This window comes from Scyliorhinus canicula, chromosome 9 (assembly GCF_902713615.1).
Source record: "Scyliorhinus canicula chromosome 9, sScyCan1.1, whole genome shotgun sequence".
NCBI lineage: Eukaryota > Metazoa > Chordata > Chondrichthyes > Carcharhiniformes > Scyliorhinidae > Scyliorhinus > Scyliorhinus canicula.
In genome coordinates, this window is record NC_052154.1 from 37,959,835 (window position 1) to 37,982,314 (window position 22,480).

General features: G+C 44.8%; 1 protein-coding gene across 3 annotated transcripts in view; it reads right to left on the reverse strand.

The window, feature by feature from the left end:
* The window catches only part of jph3 (junctophilin 3), a 211,615-nt gene that overhangs the window by 20,145 nt on the left and 168,990 nt on the right, over positions 1 to 22,480 (reverse strand). For 2 of the 3 annotated variants that reach the window (XR_005461789.1, XM_038806526.1), the window contains exon 3: positions 20,404 to 20,528. Coding sequence is in view for 2 of the 3 variants with exons in the window: in XM_038806526.1 (XP_038662454.1) it covers positions 20,404 to 20,528 (125 nt within the window). In the remaining variant the exon portion in view is untranslated. Of the gene's footprint in view, positions 1 to 15,876; positions 16,065 to 20,403; positions 20,529 to 22,480 lie in introns of those variants that run through there. The other variant, XM_038806528.1, reaches the window with a different exon arrangement.

Genomic DNA, 22,480 nt, shown 5'->3' on the forward strand with positions numbered 1-22,480 from the left:
ATTGAAACATACAAGATACTGCGAGGCCTGGATAGAGTGGACGTGGCGAGGATGTTCCCACTTGCAGGAAAAACTATAACCAGAGGACAGCATCTCAGGTTAAAGGGCCGATCCTTTAAAACAGAGATGAGGAGGAATTTCTTCAGCCAGAGGGTGGTGAATCTGTGGAACTCTTTGCTGCAGAAGGCTGTGGAGGCCAAATCACTGAGTGTATTTAAGACAAAGTTAGATAGGTTCTTGATTAATAAGGGGATCAGGGGTTATGGGGAGAAGGGAGGAGAATGGGGATGAGAAAATATCAGCCATGATTGAATGGCGGAGCAGACTCGATGGGTCGAGTGGCCTAATTCTGCCCCTATGTCTGATGGTCTTATGTGGAAATTGCTGGCTAGCCCAACATTTGTTGTCTATTCTTAATTGCCTTTGAGAAGGTGATGGTGAGTTGCCTTCATGAACTGCTGCTGCCCATGTGTTGTAGATGCACCCAAAGGGCTGTTCAGGAGGGAGTCCCAGTATTTTGACCCAGGAACAGTGAAGGAACGGCGATATAATTCAAAGTCAAGATGTGTGTGCCTTGGAGGGGAACTTTCAGGTGGTGGCGTTCCCATGCATTTGTTGCTCTTGTCCTTATAGATGGGAGAGATTGTGGGATTGGAATGTGCTGTTGAAGGCGCCTTGGGGAGTTCCACAGTGCATCTTGCAGATGGTAGACACTGCTGTTACTGTGCATCAGCTGTGAATGGGGTGCCAGTCAAGTGGGCTGCTTTGTCCTGGATGGTGTTGAGTTTCTGTTGTTGGAGTGGCACTCACCCAGGCAAGTGGAGAGTATTACATTACGCTCATGACTTGTCCATTGTTGACAGTAGGCAGGCTTTGGAGAGTCAAGAGATGAGTTACTTTTTGAAGAATTCCCAGTCTCTGACCTACACTGGTAGCCACTGTATTAATATGGCTAGTCTAGTTCAGTTTCTGGTCAATGGTAATCCCCAGGATGTTGTGAGTGGGGTATTCGGTAATGGTAATGCCATTGAATGTCAAGGGGAGATGGTTGGATTCCCTCTTGCTGGAGACAGTCATTGACTGGCACTTGAATGGCACAAATGTTAATTGCCACTTATCAGTCCGAGCCTAAATGTTGTCCTAGTTTTGCTGCATAGGGGCACAAACTTCTTTAGTGTCAGAGGAGTTGCAACTGGTGCTGAAAATTGTACAACAATCAGCAAACATCCCAACTTCTGACCTTATAATGGAAGGGAGGTCATTGATGAAACAGCTAGCTTGATGGTTGGATCTAGGACACTACCCTGAGGAACTCCTACAGCAATGTTCTGGGACTTAGAGTATTCACCTCCAACAACCATGACCTTTGAGAGTTTTCCCCCATTCCCATTGACTTCATTTTGCAAGGACTCCTTGATGCACACTCATCAAATGTTGTCTCGATGTCAAGGGCAGTCACTCTCACTTCACCTCTTTAGTCCAGATCTTTAATCCATTTTGACCAAGGCTGTAATGAGTTTGATAGCTAACTAGTCCTGGAGGAACCCAAACTGAGCTTCAGTAAGCATTTATTTTTGAGGAAGTGCCTCTTGATAGCACTGTCAACAACATCTTCCATCACTTTGCTAATACTGAGAGTAGACTGATGGGGTGATAATTGGCCGGTTTGGATTTGTCTTGGTTTTTGTGCACAGGACTTACCTGGGAAATTTTATACATTGTAAGGTAGATGCCAGTGTTGTAGCTGTACTGGAACAACTTAGCTACGGGCTAGTTCTGTGCACACATCTTCAGTACTATTGCCGAAACATTGGGCGGGATTTATTGACCGCCCCGACCCATGCTTTTCGGTGGTGGAGATGGCCGACCATCAGGATCTACCAGTCCCAACATTATCAACGGGATTTCCTATTGACAGCATCCCTCGTCACCGGGAAAGCCGTGCGCCGGCATGGGACCAGAATTCCCCGGCGGTGTGACCAGCCGGTAAATCCTGCCCATTGTCCGGGCCCATGGTCTTTGCAGCATGCAGTGCCTTCGGCCATTTCTTTGCATCATGTGCAGTGAATCAAATTGGCTGATGACTGGCTTCTGTGATGCTGGGGAACTCAGAAGAAGAGCGACGTGGATCAACCACAAGGCACTTCTGGCTGAAGATGGTTGTAAAAGCTTAAGCCTTGTCTTGTGCACTGATGTACTCAGCTCCCAATCATTGAGAATTGGGCTATTTGTGGAATCTCCTCCTCCAGTTGTTTAATTGTCCACCACCATTCACAACTGGATGTGGCAGAACTGCACATAATTCTTTTACTGAAATCACTGCATGAATTAAAAGTATTCCCCTCTTGAAATGAAAATGCAATGCTTTTCTCCAGAATAAATCAAAACATAGGATAGATTTTCTGTGAGGTGTACACAGGGAGCTGAATCCTGTGCAGCAAGTCATCTGCCATTTGTGGTGAATTCTGAGTGCCCAGGACCCCAGCCTGGAACCGATGTTTTTTTGTTTTGAATATGCTAATTGTCTGATTTAACACCCCACTGCCAAATCTGTAAAAACTGGGTGGAGCATAGTTCTCAGTTCTTTCAGCTCTTTAGCAATCAAACTAAGGACAGTTGTTGACCACAGAAGAACATATTTAGGATTTGTATTGAATAAGGAGAACTTGCCTGCACCTCGGTATTGCAGGCTGCTGTTTTATCTGCTGAAATATCATAAGACCTGAAACTTTAACTTTGTTTTTCTCTCTTTACAGTGGCTGTCTGACTTGCTGGATATTTCCACTTTCTATCTGTAGTGTTTTGTTCTTGTATTAACTGGTCTTTTATCTGATTGTGGAATCTTGCTCTCCACAAATTACAACACTGATTGCATTTCAAAAGTTAAATTGATGGTGAAGCAAGCTGGGACATTCTGAGGGCTTATAAAAAGCTACCAAAATGAAAGTTCCTCATTCCCTCATAGAATTCCTGCGGTGCAGAAGGAGGTCATTCGACCCATCGAGTCTGCACTGACCCTCCAAGAGTGTACTGTACTTAGGCCCACGCCCCTGCCCTATCCACATAAACGTGCGCATTAACCATGGCCAATCCACGTAACCTGCACACCTTTGGACTGTGGGAGGAAACCAAGCACCCTTGGATGCAGACACGGGGAGAACATGCAAACCCCACATGGACAGTTACCCAAGGCTGGAATGAACCTGGGTCCCTGGTGCTCTGAGGCAGCAGTGCTAACCACTATGCCATCGTGCGACCTGTAAACATGATGAAAATAGGCACCTTTAGATCAGATCCCCATATGTAGGTTTCCTCTTTTTCAGGTGTAAGTTTGATTCATAGGATTAGCCAGTGTTTTATTCCATTTACTAACATACTACCTGATATCTGAATCCAGTGCTCCCCTCCTGTCCTACATCTGTCTCCTTTTTTCTCGACTTATTTAACCTCAGATACTAGTTCCTGTGTATGGAAGATGGGCGAAGAGATGAAAATAAAACCTGAGAGGGAAAAATATAGCTACGGATTGAAGGTCAAATAAGAAATGTGTAATCAATAAGCACTTAATGGAGGACAAAATAAAACACCTGGGAAAACCTTTGAAAAGATTTTGGAAGCTGTATACTATTTGTAACGTTTGTTCATCCAGCCATTTTATTCACAGAAGCCTTTTTTTTCCAAACAATCATTTTCTCAGGGTATCATTTTTCACTATTTTCTCTTGTACATTTTAGTATGCAGTAGTACTGATTAAAGGACAGGTATGGTTGCTTCTCCCCAGAGTGCTCACAACACGATTGTTTCTTCAGCAGTATTGTTACCAATACTTGAGGAAACTCCTGCTCTGAATATTGTATTTACTATTGTATGACTATTTGCTAATTGACAAATATACATAAATACGGGTTAAGATATTGTTCTAGTGTTGAGCTTTTTACTGGCAGAAAAGGCGTGACAGTGCAAATTTACAGCTTGTTTTACTGCAGGATAATTTATTCCTTTGAGTGTCAATATGGTCAATCCATGCAAAGCAGCAATAAAACCATCAGATTGGAAAGGAGATGCATTTCATATTGCTCAATGCATGAATTTCACAAGCTATCATTAACACAGTGGGATGCCTGTCAGTTCACAATTCGATTGACCGCACCAAGTGGTTATGAATTGTTTGATGTGGAGCTATGAATACAAATGCTTGTTTTTATAATGGATTAAGCATTTGAATGAAATAGTTGTTTTTATGAGCTATTATATGGTAGAAGGAACACGAGGCCGGGATTTTCCATTCCCGTTAGTGTCGGGCGCGTTCGGCGACCGGAACGGAAAAATTACAAGAAGGGGCGGCATTGTGGCGCATTGGTTAGCACTGCTGTCTCATGATGCTGAGGATCCTGGTTCAATCCCGGCCCCGGGTCACTGCTCATGTGGAGTTTGCACATTCTCCCCATGCAGGGCCGGCCCAAGGCACCGGCAACTCGGGCAGTCGCCAGGGGCGCCATGTGTTAGGGGGCGCCAGAGACTCGGGTCCCGCGCATGCGCAGTTGGGCCGGTGCCAACCAGCGCATGCGCGGTGGCCGCCCTCCCCCAGGGTGGCCACCTCCGCCCCCCCCCGCCCCCCTCCGTCCGCCCCCCCTCGGCCCCGCCCCCCTGCCTCGGGCCCCTCCCCCCGCCTTGTGCCGCCCCCCCCCCCCACCCTCGGGCCCGCCCCCCCCCCACCTCGGGCCCGCCCCCCCCCGCCTCGGGCTCCCCCCCCCCCCCCGCCTCGCCCCCCCCGCCTCGGCCCCGCCCCTCCCCCCGCCTCGGCCCCGCCCCCGCCCCCCTCGCCCCCGCTGGCCCCTCGGCCCCCCCCCCCCCTCGGCCCCCCCCCCCCTCGCCCCCCCCCCCCCCGAAGGGCCCCGAAGTTCAGCTTGCCCGGGGCGCCAGCAACCCTAGGGCCGGTGCTGTCCCCATGTCTGTGTAGGTCTCACCCCCACAACTCAAAAGATGTGCAGGGTAGTGGCTTGGCCACGATAAATTGTCCCTTAATTGGAAAAGAAAATTGGGTACTCTAAATTTTTTTAAAAAGAAAATATCATCAGAAAGCCAAAATTGTGTTTACGCCAGTGTGAAAGCTTGCCGTGATCATCTCCTCCCCATATCAGTGGCAGGCTGCATTTCCCATTGGTCAATGTCAGGAGTCTCATTATAATACATTTGCATCTCATTATCGTGCCAATAAGTCAGAATCATAACCCCCCCTCCATCAAATAATCTATCCACGGTGGTGGGATGTCAGAACAGCACAAACCATGACTGATTTCAAAAGGCATGCAGCTGGCGAGCAGCCCTTTGAGGGGACTTTGGAGGTCAACGCAGTTCTCATGGAATGGCTCCACATATTAAGGGGGTTGACTTGGAAGTACCAACTCTGATTGAGGATGACCAACATTTGACCGGGGTGACCAGCCTTTGACTGGGGGACACCAACATTTGACTCGGGGGAAACTGGGGTAACACTGGAGAAAGACCGGAATAACACTGGAAAGTTACCGGGGCCTAGTTGGGTGAGACATGGGTAGACTGTAGGGTAATGGTGGTAGGACCCAGGAGAGGCTTGGGGTAGACTCCAGGGTATCCAGAGGAAAACTCCAGGTGGAGGAGTGATATGTTTCCTCTGATGAGGAGGACGCAGATGAAGCTGAGGGGGTCCTCAAGGGAAAGGATGTTGGCCATGAGGCAATGGCAATGTCCAGATGAGGCAGATGAGTTGAGATGCGTTTATTGTTAGATTCCTGGAGGGTGATGAGGAGATCCAATGAGGACATCCAATTATCTTCACGTGGCTCTGTGAACATTGCTCTCCTGTCTGACTGAAAACAGCACGCACTCTCTCTGGTAAGGCTCCTGTTATGGGGATGCAGCTGTTACCCATAGTCCCCCCACTGGAGGAAGATGATGATGACTTACATTTGGGACAGTCCATAGATCCTGTCAGACTCATGCCTGGCTGATGGCAGCTTGCTTGCTCTCAATGACCCGAGTTATATCATGGTGATGCAGTGGAGAAAATTCACCTCTCTTAATATAATGTCATCCTTCATGAACTGTACCATAAGGTTTAGTGTCACCGGAGGCTGAGAAATATGGGAGAGCGGAGCCAGCTACAGCTCAAAGGTGCAGAGAGCAAGCATGGACAAGGATTGGAATGAGTGACGCTCGCCCTGTGCATTGTAGGAGACATCCTCATTCCCTCTGAGATTTAGCAAAGACTGATGTGTTCAGTCACTGTGAAGGGATGCCACCAATGTGCTGGCAGCCTTGCACAAAGCACTTGGAGGAAGCCCTGGGCTGAGGAACTGCCTTTATCTTGTTCAGGGATCTGTTTTCGGGTTGGGCCTACAGGAACTCAACTCGTCACAACAATGAGCCATAGAAAGGATGCCATTAGTGATAGTTTATTTACCGAGGTAATTGTGGCAACTGCTTAACACTGTGGCCACACAGTGTAACTAGCGATTCTTAACCTTTCTAACTGTTATAACCTGCCAGCAACTCCTTTGCTGCTCCTCTCCTCTCTAGCTGGTTCCAAACTGGCCAGCTTTATTTATGCAGGAATTCTGCCTACTGTTGTGTGTGTATGGTATATATATATGTTATTGTAAATAAATTGTATTTCTTTCTATCCTTCAACTCGTGCTTGATTCTTCCTGGCCCTCATAAAACTAACATTGCCACTACGTCTTGGTGCATCCCAAATATCCACAGTGGAGGTGGAGCAGCCTGCAGTCTGCCATGCCCTGCTGTCTGTGATGACACTGGCGGACACCTTCTAGAGGACTAAGACCTGGAGGGCCCAGGCCTGCTTTCAGGGTTCTGCTGTGGGGCAATGCCACCCTTCTCGGTTGATGGAGCTGGAATGGCGACAGGAAGAGGGGATTCGGATGGACGGAACACTCCCGGAGTCACCTGGACATGCATCAACTGATCTTCCTCTTAATGTGTGCCCAAGGGGCTCTGGCCTCCTCCTTGAGACATGAATAAGAGTGTTTTTAATGAATAAATGGATTTTTAATGAAAATAAAGTCTGCAATTGACTCTGAGAATTTTTATCTCAGCATCTCGTAAAGTCTGCCCATGGTAGATACTGGATGCTTTGGCATTTAGGGTGTGAGGGCAAAATTGCCTTTTTGGGGTATGGGTTGGTATGAGTTGTTACCAAGTTGGCATCAGGGCATCAGCCCCATAAATTGTCCCACATAGCTATAGATTTTATATGGCAACCTGATGGTGAACAGCATATTTTCCACAAGGGCTAAAAAGGCAAAGTAACGAGAAAAAGTCATTCAGCACTTGCAAGTTGTCCCACTCAAGACCTCCAGAAACTAATCTTAGCATCAATTCCACACCTTTCTACTCCTTATGCAACTCCTAAAGTTTCTGACAGAATTTTGAGCTTCCAGATGGATAAATGATTTAACCAACTACAGTTCTACTATAGAAGAACACTTATGCATCACTTCAGTACAACACCACTGATGGTTAATTATTAACAATATATGAACAAAAGTTCATTAAACCACTTTATTTATAATGCTTGCATTCTTATCTGTCTTGGTCACAGCACAGATGGCATGTAATAAAATGTGGGCTTAGCACACTCTATATGTTTTTGGAAGCAATCAGGACTAAGTACTTGTATATATTTCTTAACTTTGTCCCTTTCTCAGACCTGTGACAAAAACGAAAATTAGCAGAAAACAGTGATAACACCTCTATCCTCGAATTCAAGTTGCACTGTGAAAATTGCACCTATGAATTTTGTCCAGCTCCCAGTGAATAATGCATTGCACTCAAATACTCAAAATGGGAAATTTACGCGGACAAACAATTCTGCTGAGATTCAGCGATCAATCCCGAAACTGACATCTTATAATGAACACACAGATCAGAACAGAAACCAGCTGAAACTTGCTGACTGCGATTTCATGATTGGCAACTTGTACGTAACTGTCAATGTTTCAATATACTCAGCAATTTAATCCACATGCTGACATCAACCAAGAGAGGGCCAGAATCTGCATATGACAATAAATAAAGAATTTAACCCCATGAAACTGTGGAACAAAAAAATAAATCGGAACCAATCCGATTAAGTATTTTCTTTTAAAAAAGGGTTTACTCAGGTGAAAATTCTTTGCTGACTTTATATTAGCTGAAGAGCTGAAGTTAGAAAAATATAATTAATGCCTGCAGATACCAGCCTTCTTTTCTTCAGAAATCCCAGGAACTTCTGAAGATTAGAACAAAAAAGGATGTTTGGTTATACAAAATTTGCTATTATTCTCATTGAAGTTTCGTAAATCATATCTGTTGTGATGTCGGTCCTGGATTACATTGTGTATGAAAATGCCTAGGATGTCTCTCGCCACACCAGAACATTGCCAATTTATTCTAAAACCTCTACTCAAACAGTGGAGGGAAAGATGAATAGACCGATTGCTAGGCCACAGTTCTTAGCTCACATTTTCAGAGTCTAATTGGAATGTTTTGTCAGATCACATGGAACTACAGTATGCTTCAGGGAACTGAAGAATAGTAAACCAGTTTTATGAAACAGGCAAAGATCAAATTCTTTTGAGAGTTTTACAGTGCCTGAAAAAATGTCTCAATATTTGTTGAAAGGAAATTAACTTTGATGAGGAGAGAGGTATTGGAATTTTAAAAAAACAAGACATATAGGCTAGTGTTAGGAACAAAGTATAACTTTAAGTTTAATTATATTTCCATTTGCATGTTAAGAAATGTTTTTTGTATTCTGGATGCTGGAAAGAATTTTTGACTCATGCATTTTGATTGAGGTTTTACAACCCTTGAAGTGTTTCAAAGGTTACAAAGGGATTATTAGTACGATGAAACTAAGCTCTCCAGCTGCACAGACCAGTTTTCTCTCTGAGTAAAAACAATGAGTGGGCAGGGATTACGCCCTAGAGAGCCTGAGAGAGCCAACAAGGCTGTTGCCACATACTCCGTTAACTTACTTCAACATACTCCATGGATATTGGAATGCCATCTTTAAAGAGTGCCCTGATCAGCACTGAAGTGCAACTTCTCCTCCCTCACGCCAATCACAGAGACATTGGGGGGCTCCCCTCCTGCTGACAATCATCGGTTGCTCTCCACCCACCCGGACAATCGTCGGGGGCTTCCCCCCTGCACAATCAACAGGGGCTCCCCCCTAATCACTGCGGAAATATCACCAACATTCCCCCTCCATGCGTGTAAGTTCCCCCCTCGCTGTCTGCTCCTCCCCACCACACATAACTGGAAATCTCACCTCTCCATGGATCTCTACGAGGGCCCGCCCCAACACTGACCCCTGTCACTGCCCCTTGGCACAGGTTAGATCTGGTTGGCACAATGTATTGAAATCCATTAAAATGAGATTCTCGCCCATTGTGAGTGTGGGGAATTTGGAAACATGATCAGCTCACCAGCAGGAAATCTCTCTGAATGTGGCCCAGTGAGGAGAAACTCCTTAAGGCCAAATAAAAGCCTGCTAAAAAAGTGCCATTGAATAGTGGGTTGATTCTCAGGGCGGCAGTCAGTGGGAAATACCCCGCCAAACGCAATCAAAAGTGGACTTTAACATTTGTCTGTTGAATCATGCACGTAGTGGTTTCTCTGACGTTGAAGTAATGATGAGTTTAGATTGTGGTTTTTGCGTGTCTCAGGGAGAGATATCAACTGCGGGAAAAACATCTAGAGAATGCTCAGAAATCCACCAGAAGAAAAAATTGTATGCATCAGCCATGCCAAGAAAGAAGCTTTTATGTTGGGATAGTGGGAAATCTTCACTGGGATTTTGTGTCTGTAAAAGTATTGCTGTGATAAAAGGAATAATGTGAGTTTGAATTGCTTTCTGGTGTTTGTATTGAAGTCTTTCCAACCTTTTTGTCTCGTCTAATATAATTAATTTGTCTTGTGCAATAAACATTTTATACCTTGTGTTAAAATCACACTGGCAGACTCTTGTGAATGTGTTCAGTAACTGGCCTCCATGGTTTCTAAGAAAAGTTTGGATCTATTAAGCCAGGTTTGAATCTGGAACCTGACTTGTCCACTATTAACATCAGCTGGGGTCATAACATCTAGAAAAAAAGCTGCAACTTCAAGCGTATCTTTTCACAAATTTTCACAAATGGATCTAGTTTGGAAAATATTGGCCCACATCTTCTGGGGAGCAGCAATCATAGGATTGCCACTGTATCTGTAAATTTCCCAACCCAACGCTACTCCATATTTCTGCTTTGGTCTTCCGAACTAGAAATACAGAGTGCAATGGAGAACTCCATCGGATCATAGTAGAAGGGAAGACATGCCCCCTTTTTATGAAAATAGCTGTGGTGTGGTTATTTTAAATATCCAGTCTGAATGTTGGTTCATCAATGAGTAAATTGTTGAGAATGGAGTAGTGAGTAAATGACAAGGTGGGTGAGGTGGGTAAGAGGTTAATTGTGTTGGGGTAGGTAGGTGAGGTGGATAGGTGGGTGAGGTCGGTAGGTAGGTGAATAAGGGGCTATGTGTTGAGATGATGGATGGATGAGGTGGGTAAAGGGTAGGGGATAGGTGCATGTCATAGATATGTGGGTCGAGGGTAAATGGGTGAGGCTGGTAAGTGGGTGAGGTGTGTAGATAAGTCAGTGGGTAGGGAGTAGGTGGGTAAGTGTGTAGCCAGGTTGGGGGGTAATGAGATTAGTCAGTGGTTGAGGGTAGGCAGATGGTTGGGCGGTGGGCAGATGGTTGAGAAGATAGTCATGTGTTCTAGGGGCAGTTTGCTGCTCAGAGGGGGCAGTCAGCAGGTTGAGAGTATAATGGGAAGTTGGGAACAACTGGGGAGTTGGGAGGGTAGTCAGGAGGTGGGAGGTAATCTGGAGGGTGGGGGTGTAATTAAATAGTCGGGGGGGATTGGTTGGGAGGGGGCAGTTGAGTTACTTTAGGTTGTAATCGGTCTAATATTTTCTGGGTAATTATTCATGGAGCAGTTGTGAAACTTTCTGAATCTTAGAGCCATAGAATCCCTACGGTGCAGAAGGAGTCCATTCAGCCCATCGGGTCTGTACTAGCCCTCTGAAAGAGCACTCTACCCAGGCCCTGTCCACCCCGGCGTAACCCCATAACCTAACCTGCTCATCCCGAGACACTAAAGGGCAATTTAGCATGGCCAATCCATCTAATCTGCATATCTTTGTCTGTGGGAGGAAACAGGCGCACCGAAAGGAAACCCACAAGGTATGAGGAGAACATGCTAACTCCACACAGTCATGCAAGGCCAGAATTGAACCCATGTCCCTGGTGCTGTGAGGCAGCAGTACTAACCACTGTGCCACCATAATCAGTTAAAGGAGTCATTTTAAAAATAACCGTGTTGTGAAGTTCCATATTTGTAATACTTCTGTCCAGTATGTTTCTGACTCTAACTCAGAGATGGAGACATTTGCAGAGGGTCCCAAAAGGCAGTAATATTGCCCATCTGAAGATCAAACTTCTTGGGCAATTCACAAGGAAGATTGCATATCAGGGATGGGATTCTCCGACCCTCCGCGCCGGAATCGCGCTCCTGCGGGGGGGGGTGGAGAATAAATGTTCACGCCAGAAATCCAACGAGATGGCGCTTCCACGATTCTCTGTGGACCCGCCAGTCGTGCTCACGCGGTCGACACGGCGCCGGTCGGGGGGCCATTGAAAGCGGCCCCTGCGACAATTCTCCGCGCTCGACAGGCCGAATGCTTGGCGAGTCCCACCGGTGTGGTTCATATGTGGTCCCATCCGGCGGGACCTCGCCGTTCTGGCTGCGGGTGCCGTCCTCGTTGGGGGGGGGGGGAGAGAATCTGACTCTGGGGGGTCCTCCAGAGTGGCCAGGCCATGATCAGGGGCTACCGATCGGCAGGCGCACACATTCCGGGGTGGGTGCCTATGTTCCTTTGCGCTGGGCCATTGCAGGGCTCTGCAATGTTGTGCGGGGGCTGGCGCGGAGACGGCCGTTGCACGCATGCGCGGACCCGTGGCAGCCGTGCAGGGCAGCCTTTCAGCACCCGAGGAGCGTGCAGTTGTCCGGCTCCATGCTAGCCCCCTGAACAGCGATGCATTGCTGGGCCAGGGGGCCCGTTGACGCTGGAGTACATCACTCCGATGTTTTGGAGAATCCCAGCCCAGAGATTTGGTCCATTGTTTGAGCTTTGATGTTGTTAGTGAAATAACTTTTTTCAGTATTATCCTCTCCTCTTATTGCTGGAATTGCCATGTCTTGCTCATTTCCATTTATATTGGTTTTCAACATTCTTTCCCTACCGCGTATGACCCGTGGGTGCAGGTTATGACAATTGTGCAGTGAAAAACAAGAATTATTTAATTATATGAATGTAGATGCAAGGGTGAATTTAATTAGATGAGTTTGTTAATGATAATTTTAACTTATATAATACAATTTAGCTCGTAACTAATTGAAAAACAGGCCCTATAGGTAATTGGAATGTTGAGTTTGAGCACATGATTGTAATAGAACATAGAACAGTACAGCACAGAACAGGCCCTTCGGCCCTCGATATTGTGCCGAGCCATGATCACCCTACTCAAACCCACGTACCCACCCTATACCCGTAACCCAACAACCCCCCACTTAACCTTACTCTTTTTTTTAGGACACTACGGGCAATTTAGCATGGCCAATCCACCTAACCCGCACATCTTTGGACTGTGGGAGGAAACCGGAGCACCCGGAGGAAACCCACGCACACACGGGGAGGACGTGCAGACTCCACACAGACAGTGACCCAGCCGGGAATCGAACCTGGGACCCTGGAGCTGTGAAGCATTTATGCTAACCACCATGCTACCGTGCTGCCCGACTTTAATGAAAGTGGTTGAATTCTATATACCAGTTTCTATAATGGAATCTTCTGGTCTCTGAATGCTGAACTACTATTTTAAAAATGTCATTTTTTTAATAATGTTTCTGGAATCTAATATGAGGCTAACTTATATTCAGAAGAAGAGGGTAAAGTATAATTCTGCAGGTTACTGTTGTATCAGTTCCATATTAGAGCATGAATGGCAAGATGTTTAAGGACTTTGGTGGCTTGTGTGTCTGTGTTAAGTGAACAGATTTGTGCACTTGTTTCGAAAATGTTTCCTGCCAAGTAAGACATCAAGCAAACCTAAAGATTTACTTGCTCAATACAAGTCGAGTATTTTTTGTGTCAAATATATCTTGTTGCCAGGCGGTTAGTTAGATTTATCAATTAAAAAGAACGTTGGTTACTTGAAAACATATTTTTGACAAACTTTCATTTGGTTGGGGAGGAAGAAGGACCATAATTTTTGTTGCAAGAGCCCTCCATATAATGATGAAACAATGCAACTTATAGCATTGTGCGTTTGTAAACCAAGAAATGGAAACCAAGAGAAAAAATTGTATGGCCTTTTCCTTAAAGGTCATGTTGTTTTAGAACATAGAACAGTACAGCACAGAACAGGCCCTTCGGCCCTCGATGTTGTGCCGAGCAATGATCACCCTACTTAAACCCACGTAACCCGTATACCCGTAACCCAACAATCGCCCCATTAACCTTACACTACGGGCAATTTAGCATGGCCAATCCACCTAACCCGCACATCTTTGGACTGTGGGAGGAAACCGGAGCACCCGGAGGAAACCCACGCACACACGGGGAGGACGTGCAGACTCCACACAGACAGTGACCCAGCCGGGAATCGAACCTGGGACCCTGGAGCTGTGAAGCATTGATGCTAACCACCATGCTACCGTGAGGCCCAAAGTTCCATGTGTTATAATTTGAGAGAAATAGGAGGGAAGCAAATAATATTTTTGAGTTTTTCTGTTCTGTTTCATTGTGTATCACTGATATTCCAAGAATTATCATTGGCTAGCAGATTTAACAGTTCCCACGCTCATTTTAATAAAATCGAATTATTGCTAATCTGCATGAAGAAAAAAGCTGTAACAAACCCGACATAACATGGTTTATGTTCTTTCCAGATGCAGAAATGACACTATAACTAACAGAGGTTCTAAGTACCATTTAAGCATTGTCGAATATCATGGGGCGGGATTCTCTGTCCTGCCACACCCATTTTCCGGTGCGGTGCGCCCCCACTAGCAGCGGGGCACATAGTTCTGGCAGCCGGCCAATGGGGTTTTCCATTGTGGGCACCCCATGCCGTCGGGAAATTTGCAAGCGTGAGTGCGCTGCCGGCGAAGCGGAGGATCCCGCCAACAGAGAATCCTGTCCTTTAACTTTAAAAGGACAATAATGAACAAAAGTGCCGTCAGTTCCGTCAGTAATAGCGGGAGTACCCAAACTTGGGAGAAATAAGCATAATATCTAAGCTCAATTTAATGCAAATGTGAAGAATCTTGGAGCAATCAGATTATTTTCCCAAGTTTGTTTGCATAGTTAAGATGGGAGTTCTAACTTTGGTAAATAGTGCCGTTGGAACCATTTCCTCTCATGACGAACTGAGGTATAAACAGGATTCTAGAGGCAATGGGGTGGAATTTGAAATGGGAAGCAACTCAGAAATATTAGTTTATAAAAGAATAATATTAGGGTGACTTAGCTCAGTTGCCTAGATGGCCAATACGTGATTCCAAATAACGGCAACAACATGGGTTTGATTCCCATTCTGGCTGACATGGGACTTCCCTCCTACCCCTGAGAATAGACGGCAATGGCAAGCCACCACTGACAAAAACTGCAAAGAAAATAGCTCAGTGTTGTATCAGCAGACAATGAGTCAAGGAGTTACCTTTGGCCAGAGCACACATAACATACTATAATAAACAGAAGAATATTTATAGAGCACTAGTATGTTCAAATATATTTCAAAGAACAGTTTTGAGAGTTTACAGCAATATGTAGACAATGTAATCCATTAAAGCAAGTTAGGAGAAGCACAAGAAGAATATGATAACTGTGTGAGTCTGTGACAGATGTGAGCTAAAAGTTAAAAAAATGAGGCTACCAAATAATTGGAAAAATAAAACTACAGACAATCTGAAGAAGGTAAAGCATTGTGGCTGGAATTAATGCACGGCACAGGAAGGTGGAGACATTTTAACATAGTATATAAAGAAATTGTGTATCTTTCTATTAATGTTGTCCAAGATATATTCATGTGCAGGTAAAGTTTAATTACCCGTTACTTTGCTATTTAAACGGAAAAAGTGCAAGCTAGGATTGTAAACCTTGAAATTGAGTTTCATTCTATTTGATTGAACTTCTGCTGAAACCTATTTATTGTATTTTTAATGATTACATTGAAAATTGTGTTAATAATGACAGTGCAGGAGCAGTGAAATAATAATTGTTAGTAATATGTCATGATCAAACGACATAGAGGGAAATTATATTTATATCTACGTCACCTACTTTATAAAATTACAATGAAAAAAAATGGACAAATGGCTGGACTGATAAAATTAAAGTTTCTGAAAAATGGTCAAGAGGCTAACACATCAAACCCTGGAATGTAACACTCCTTGCATTGTATAAATTCAATTCAGCACGCCAACACAAACATCTGCACCAGCTAGCTATGGACAAAGGCAGATCTCTTTATGACTCCTCGTCTTCATGGGTTTTAACCAGGGGCTTAATTAGCTGCTCAGCTCGACACAATATCACCCTGTCACATAACCGAATGTTGAGCTTTTGGAATTCCTTTAATTGAGATGAAATGAAAATCACTTATTGTCACAAGTAGGCTTCTAATGAAGTTACTGTGAAAAGCCCTTAAGTGCCACATTCCGGTGCCTATTCGGGGAGGCTGGTACGGGAATTGAACCCGCGCTGCTGGCCTTGTTCTGCTTTACAAGTCAGCTGTTTAGCCCACTGTGCTAAACCAGCACCTTACTTATACAGCTTTTGAATTCCACAGTCAGTTGTAGTTCAACCTCCGAAAAGAACTAGACTCCAGGCGAGCAACCTGCTTTCCACATCCATTTCTCTCAAAGTCTGATCTCCAGAAAGAACCCTGTATTTCACCGCCAGAGTGTGTAGTGATCTCTGTAAATGTATATACATGAAGGGTTAATATGTAGTCAGTACAGTCAGACGATCACTAGAGTATTTGCGTGGATTTCGCCCCCACAACCCAAAGATGTGCAGGCTAGGTGGATTGGCTACGCTAAATTGCCCCTTAATTGGAAAAAATGAATTAGGTACTCTAAATTTATTTTTTTTAAAGATCACAAGAGGGCAACACTAACAGGGAGTATAAATACAAGCTCAATCTGCTTTCCCGCTCGCTTCAGGTGTGTTGTGGCTAGAGAACAGAAGTATAGTTAGCTCAGAGAACAAAGTATAATATTCATAGTTAATCTAATTCAATCTCGATCATTTGACTACTAGTAAAAGTATTGAAGACTCACAAGTTAATTGATTAGTTACTCAATAAATTATTTGTTCTCACTGGACGACTTTGTATATTCATCATCATCAAAGTTAAGTACAACTCAACATAAACAAATGAGTAACATATATTACTCCAGGTAATATAACAGAGTGAACTCATTTCCAGCACGCAAGAACTTTGTTGCATCTTCAATGGACTCAACCTGTAACTGAGTTCTTAGGACCAAGATCAGGAATTCTGCCAGACAAAGCCACCTGAACGAATCTTTGTTGGACATTTTCTTACTGAACTTACGTGAAACCATAACTTTTATTTTTACCGTGCTCTTTGCCCTGAACCCCTTTCCCTTATCCCTCTTTTATTAGATGAATGTAAAAAGGGGGGATATTGCGATACCCATTCCCATGTTTTGTCTGTGTCTAAAATAAACCAACCTTCTTATTCCACCATGTCTCCAGTTTGCTGTGGGGTTATTAATGGAGGATTGGATCTCTCCAAAACTGAACGGGTTGGGGAAAATCAGAAATCAAAAACAACGAGCGGAGAAATCAGGACTGTTTAAATTAATCCCCCTCCTGTCTTAACCAATGTCAAATTATTATCTGTTTAGTTTTTGGTATTTTTTGCAGTGAACTGAAAGTCAAATGCAGCCTGATCAATGTTAGATTTAATTCCTGCTTGGTGCTTGAGCTATGTTGAATCTTCCTGGTTTGATCCATTTATGTAGCACAAATCAAACAGAATTGGATACTGCATTGGACATTGCAAAGCTAAACCATGTTCTATTATTTCCACATGCAAAATCATTCCTGTTTCAAGATCATTTTCAGGCTGAGGTAAAGCCACATGAATTCTCACATCACGGGTGTGATTTAATGGCCTTGTCGCGCTCGACTTGGTGTCACGACGAGACCGTTAAATCTCGCATGAGGCCTCTCATGAGATTTGCGATGCTTGAAACGTCTCGCCAGATTTAATGAGAGTCGTGAAATGTCGTGATCCAGATCGGCATATTTAAATGAACCGTTAGAGGCTCATTGCAATATGCATTTGCAGGATTCTCCCATCACCCAGAACCTATTGGCTGCGCCTTGGAGATCTCGCCACGGCACCGTTTAGTACTGGACCAGTCGTAATGGCATGGGGCGGGGGCTGGAGGGGGTCTCCCACACCATTAGAGATTCCCGGGTGGTTAGGGACAGGACAGGTTAGCACACTGGCACTTCCTCTGGCACCCATGCACTGTGGCACTGCCAGCCGGGCACCCTTGCACTGCAGTAATAAAGTTTGTTTATAAAATAACTACGCCCTATTTTTTATATTTTCACTCCTGGAACGAATCAATCTTTCCACACCACATTAAAACTTTAAAAGGTTATGACATCTGTTCCAGTCTCTTAGCCACTGTTGAAGGGTGACCAGGCATCCATAACACTTGACAACAGCATCCTTTTAGTGATGAATGGCACTTGTGTTGCTACTGCATTGTAGAAGAGTGAAACAGCTAGCGTCATCTGTTGCTCAAATTTTGAGCTACCTTACACTTCCAGAGTAATCTGAGGTAAACTGGATACTTCTCAGTGCTGAAAATGATGGCCTTAGACTCGTTCATGAGTTTGCATGATATGTAGACGGTATGTTTGCTATATTCAAATCCACAGCTCCACATAATAATTTCCTTACGGGCCTTAATAGACTCCGTCTCGCACTCAAATTCACTTTTGAAATGGAGCTGTCAAATTAACTACCTTTCCTTGATCTAGAAGTTGAGAAATCTTCCAGGGTTTCTCTACCATGGTCTACTGCACGCCTACCTTCACTGGTCAATATACATGTTGGGATGCTCACAGTTCCACGGGCTATTAGATTGACCTTATCGGCAACCTTGTAAATAGTGACTGAGCCATTTGCTCACATGCAATCTCAATGCTGAAATAGGATGCATCGAAGACATCCTGTGGGATAATGACTACCCTGATCAGATCATTTTGCACTGTATGTCGAGGGAACTGATCTTTCCCACTTCCAGAGACACATATATAAGTGAGGTGAAGGCTATTAATTAACTCGCTCACCACTAATGAAACTGCTGATCAGCCAATGGGGAATAAAACAGAATCAAACGAAGCTGCAGATTCTCACAGACTGCTGACATATGCCTTCTGTTTCCAGCAAGCAACTCTTGCTTCCCAGTCATTATTGTGGTCTGAATTTGTGCCCGAGCCCCATGATTGCAGAGATAAATGAGAAAAAGGGATAAACATGGAAAGGTTAAGAAAAAGGAAGATAAACACAGAATGAAAAAAATGTAAAAGAAAATAAGTAAAGCAGCAGAGAAGATGAGGAAAACAATAAAGGGGCCAAGAAAGAGAGCCTGGTGAAAAAATAGGGAGGTACATTGTTCAAGGACTCCGAGAAATGCAAAATAGATTTGTAGTTGACTATACTACTTAATATGATTTAAATCTACTAGTTCTTCTCATGTTGCAGAGCAATATTCAGATCACTGCTCCAAAAGACAACTTTGCTTCACTGTAAATAAGTTAGAGCATGGCATAATGGCACAGTTGTTAGCACCATTACTTCACAGCGCCAGAGACCCAGGCTCAATTCCCGGCTTGGGTCACTGTCTGTGTGGAGTTGCATGTTCTCCCTGTGTCTGTGTGGGTTTCCTCCTGGTGGTCTGGTTCCCTCCCACAGTCGAAAGATGTGCAGGTTAGGTAGATTAGCCTTGCTCAATTGCCTCATAGTGTCCAGAGATGTGCAGGTTAAGTGGGGTTACGGAGTTGCAGGGAAAGGGCGGGAGACTGTTTAGGGTGCTCTTTGAGAGGGTCAGTGCAAACTCGATGGGCTGAATGGCCTCCTTCTGCACTGTCGGGATTCTATGATTCAATAGAAAATCTGCAAAATGTATAGTATTAGTGATATAAAAACTGTTTTATCAATTCTACTAAAAATCTGAAATTACCATCTTGAAATCAATATTGTCTCCGGAGCTTTGGAATTAATTTTGTGTGGGCCTCTCTTCAGAATAGAAACATCTTGAATGCATACGGAATACTGATGCCTCTGTCGAGTGTTATGGTATTACACAATCAAGTTGCCCTTCTTTTGATTAAATATTAAACCAGGCTCCCCTTATGCTACATGGCACTGTAGCACAGTGGTTAGCACTATCGCTTTACACCGCCAGGGACCCGGGTATGATTCCTGGCTTGGGTCACTGTCTGTCTGCACATTCTCCCATGTCTGTGTGGATTTCCTCCGGGTGCTCCGGTTTCCTCCTACAAGTCCCGAAAGATGTGCTTGTTAGGTGAACTGGACATTCTGAATTCGGTCTGTGTACCCATACATGCGCCAGAGTGTGGCGACTAGGGGATTTTCACAGTAACTTCATTGCAGTGTTAATGTAAGCCTACTTGTGACACAGATAAAGATTATTATGTAAACTGGGCAGCACGGTGGCACAGTGGTTTAGCGCTGCTGCTTCACAGCGCCAGGGACTCAGGTTTGATTCTGGCCTTGGGTGATTATGTGGAGTTTGCACGTTCTCTCCTTAACTGTGTGGGTTTCCTCTGGGTGCTCCAGTTTCTTCCCACAGTCCAAAGGTGTGCAATCTAAATTGCCCCTCGGTGTCCAAAGGTTAGGTGGGGCTCCAAGGGATAGGGCGGGTGAGAGGGCCTGGGTGTGTGCTCTTTCAGAGGGTTGGTGCAGACTCGATGGGCCGAACGGCCTCCTTCTGCGCTGTTGGTATTCTGTGATTCTATAATTCTAGGAGTCAGAGATTCCTTGCCAATAATTTTTCAGAATAAACCTTTGTTGCACAGTATGGAATCCAGCACCATAATTTGAATCTTATCAGAACATAGATTGCATCGCGTGTTTATCTTTGTTCACTGTGATCAGCCTTCTATGCTGTTTTACACATTTATTGCCCTGGTCAATAGTTAACAGACTGATGGAAAAACAACAAATTTTTAACATACTAACCATTGCCTGGGTGTTGGGTGGTTGGTGAGAACTCTTTGGCAGTGATCCTGGCAAGCTGCGCTTCATCCTGAGCTTTGTGGGCAGCTGTTGCAGCCACCTCCGATTTTGACTTAGCATGAGATGTCCTGCATAAGGAACATGAAGCAATAAAGCTCTTCAGAGGAGTGACAAATACCTCCGACAATTTATAAAAACAGCATTGTGTCCAATCTATAAAATTCATTCATCTTGTTGAATTTACTAGCATACTGCAAACAAATTACACATTTGGTTACCATTGTTGTTTCCATCTTAAATAAACAGGGAGCTGAACCTTTTGCTCCAGCTGTAGTAAACCAAGAAAGTAATGGTCTTATCCTCTTCATAGTTTTACTAGCTTTCTACGTCAAAATTTGGATTACAAAACATCTTCACTTTTTGTTACTGAACTACCAATTCTGGATCTAACACCTCGCAAATTCTGATACTCTGGAGAAATTACATTGGCAAATGCTCAATTCTACTGCCTCTGAATAAAACTGCAATACAATCCTTAAAATTGATTTTTCAATAGTGATTTTGAAGAAACAATGATGGAATTACTTCCCTGAAAAATCAAGTCAATTGTTGATTATGAAGATAATTTAAGACCATATTTTTCTAAATATCCACTTCTCAAATTTTCCTTAAGAAAAGTACATGTAGAGTTTGGGTTAAAAAAAATAGATTCACAAAATTAGCTTATTCTCCAAATCACACACACAATCCAGAAAAAACATTGACCCTTATCTGGAAGAGCAGGAGAAAAATAATTTTTAGAATTTTAAATCTGAAATTTAGTATTTCATTCTGGAACTTGGTTGAAACGAAGAAAGACGTTTTATTTTGCTCATCTGCTACATAGCAGGGGATTTTCCAAGCTTGTTTGCTCTGGGCACAAGTCCTGTTATGGCCGCTAACTCTCACGAGGGCCTGACGGGATTTGGGCCATGGAGATCTCAGAATGAGATCTTCTCCCCCCCCCCCCCACCCCCCCACCCCCCCCCCCCCCCCACCCACCCACCCACCCACCCCACCCCCCCCCCACCCACCCACCCACCCACCCCACCCCCCCCCACCCCCCCCCCCCCACCCACCCACCCACCCACCCCACCCCCCCCACCCCCACCCCCACCCCCACCCCCACCGGCGATGTAATCAGGTTTGCACCCTCTCCATCAATTTGTATGGATTTAAATGTGCCATATCATCCGGGGCATCAAATGTTCCCCCTCGCCGGCATTGCATCATGCTGCTGGGAATCACTACCGTTCTCCAGCAGGCGAGATGACCACACCGGGGGACAAAGAAGCAAGCGTAGCCCCTGTGTGGTCAGTGATATGGCAGTGCAGACCCCTGGCACTGTCCCTGGCAATCTGGCAGTGCCAACCTCACACTGCCAGGTTGGTAGTGCTGAGGGTGGGGCCAGGGCCTCCAGGGAAGTCAATTGGTGGTGGTGGGGGGGGGGGGGGGGGGTGACTTCCCACTATGTGGGGATGCCTACAATGGTGGCACTAAAGCCCCAGTGCTGGCTATGGTGGTGGGGAGGAGCCTTTGCTTTCACTTAGAGCCAGGCTTGCCTGCTCCATGATGCCCCACCCCCTCCAGACTGACGGCGTAAAAAAGGCCCCCTGCTTTTTTTGACAAAGGGTCAGAAGATCTGGAGAGAAAACCTGCTCGTTTCTCTGGGAAAAAATATTTGCCATTTTTGGGGGAAAATTCCACCACAATCTAAGTGAAGGCTAATATCCCATCATGCACTACACATCATAGCCACATTATTCTTTCTTGCCAGTGCCAGTGATGTGATCAGTGACGAGCTCTGCAAGCTCAAGTAGACATAATATAGATATTCACTGGTTGCAGCAGTATTTTTGAAGCTGTATCTGCAGAGCGTCAGAAGGAACAAAATTCAGAAAATCGACTTTGAATCGGAATGAAAGTAGTCAATTAATGATTGGCCAACAGGGCTTCAAATTTAACATAACTAGCATCATTTACTTATTAATGAATCCCCCGTGTGGTAAATACACCACTTCTTCCAACGTCCAATTCTACG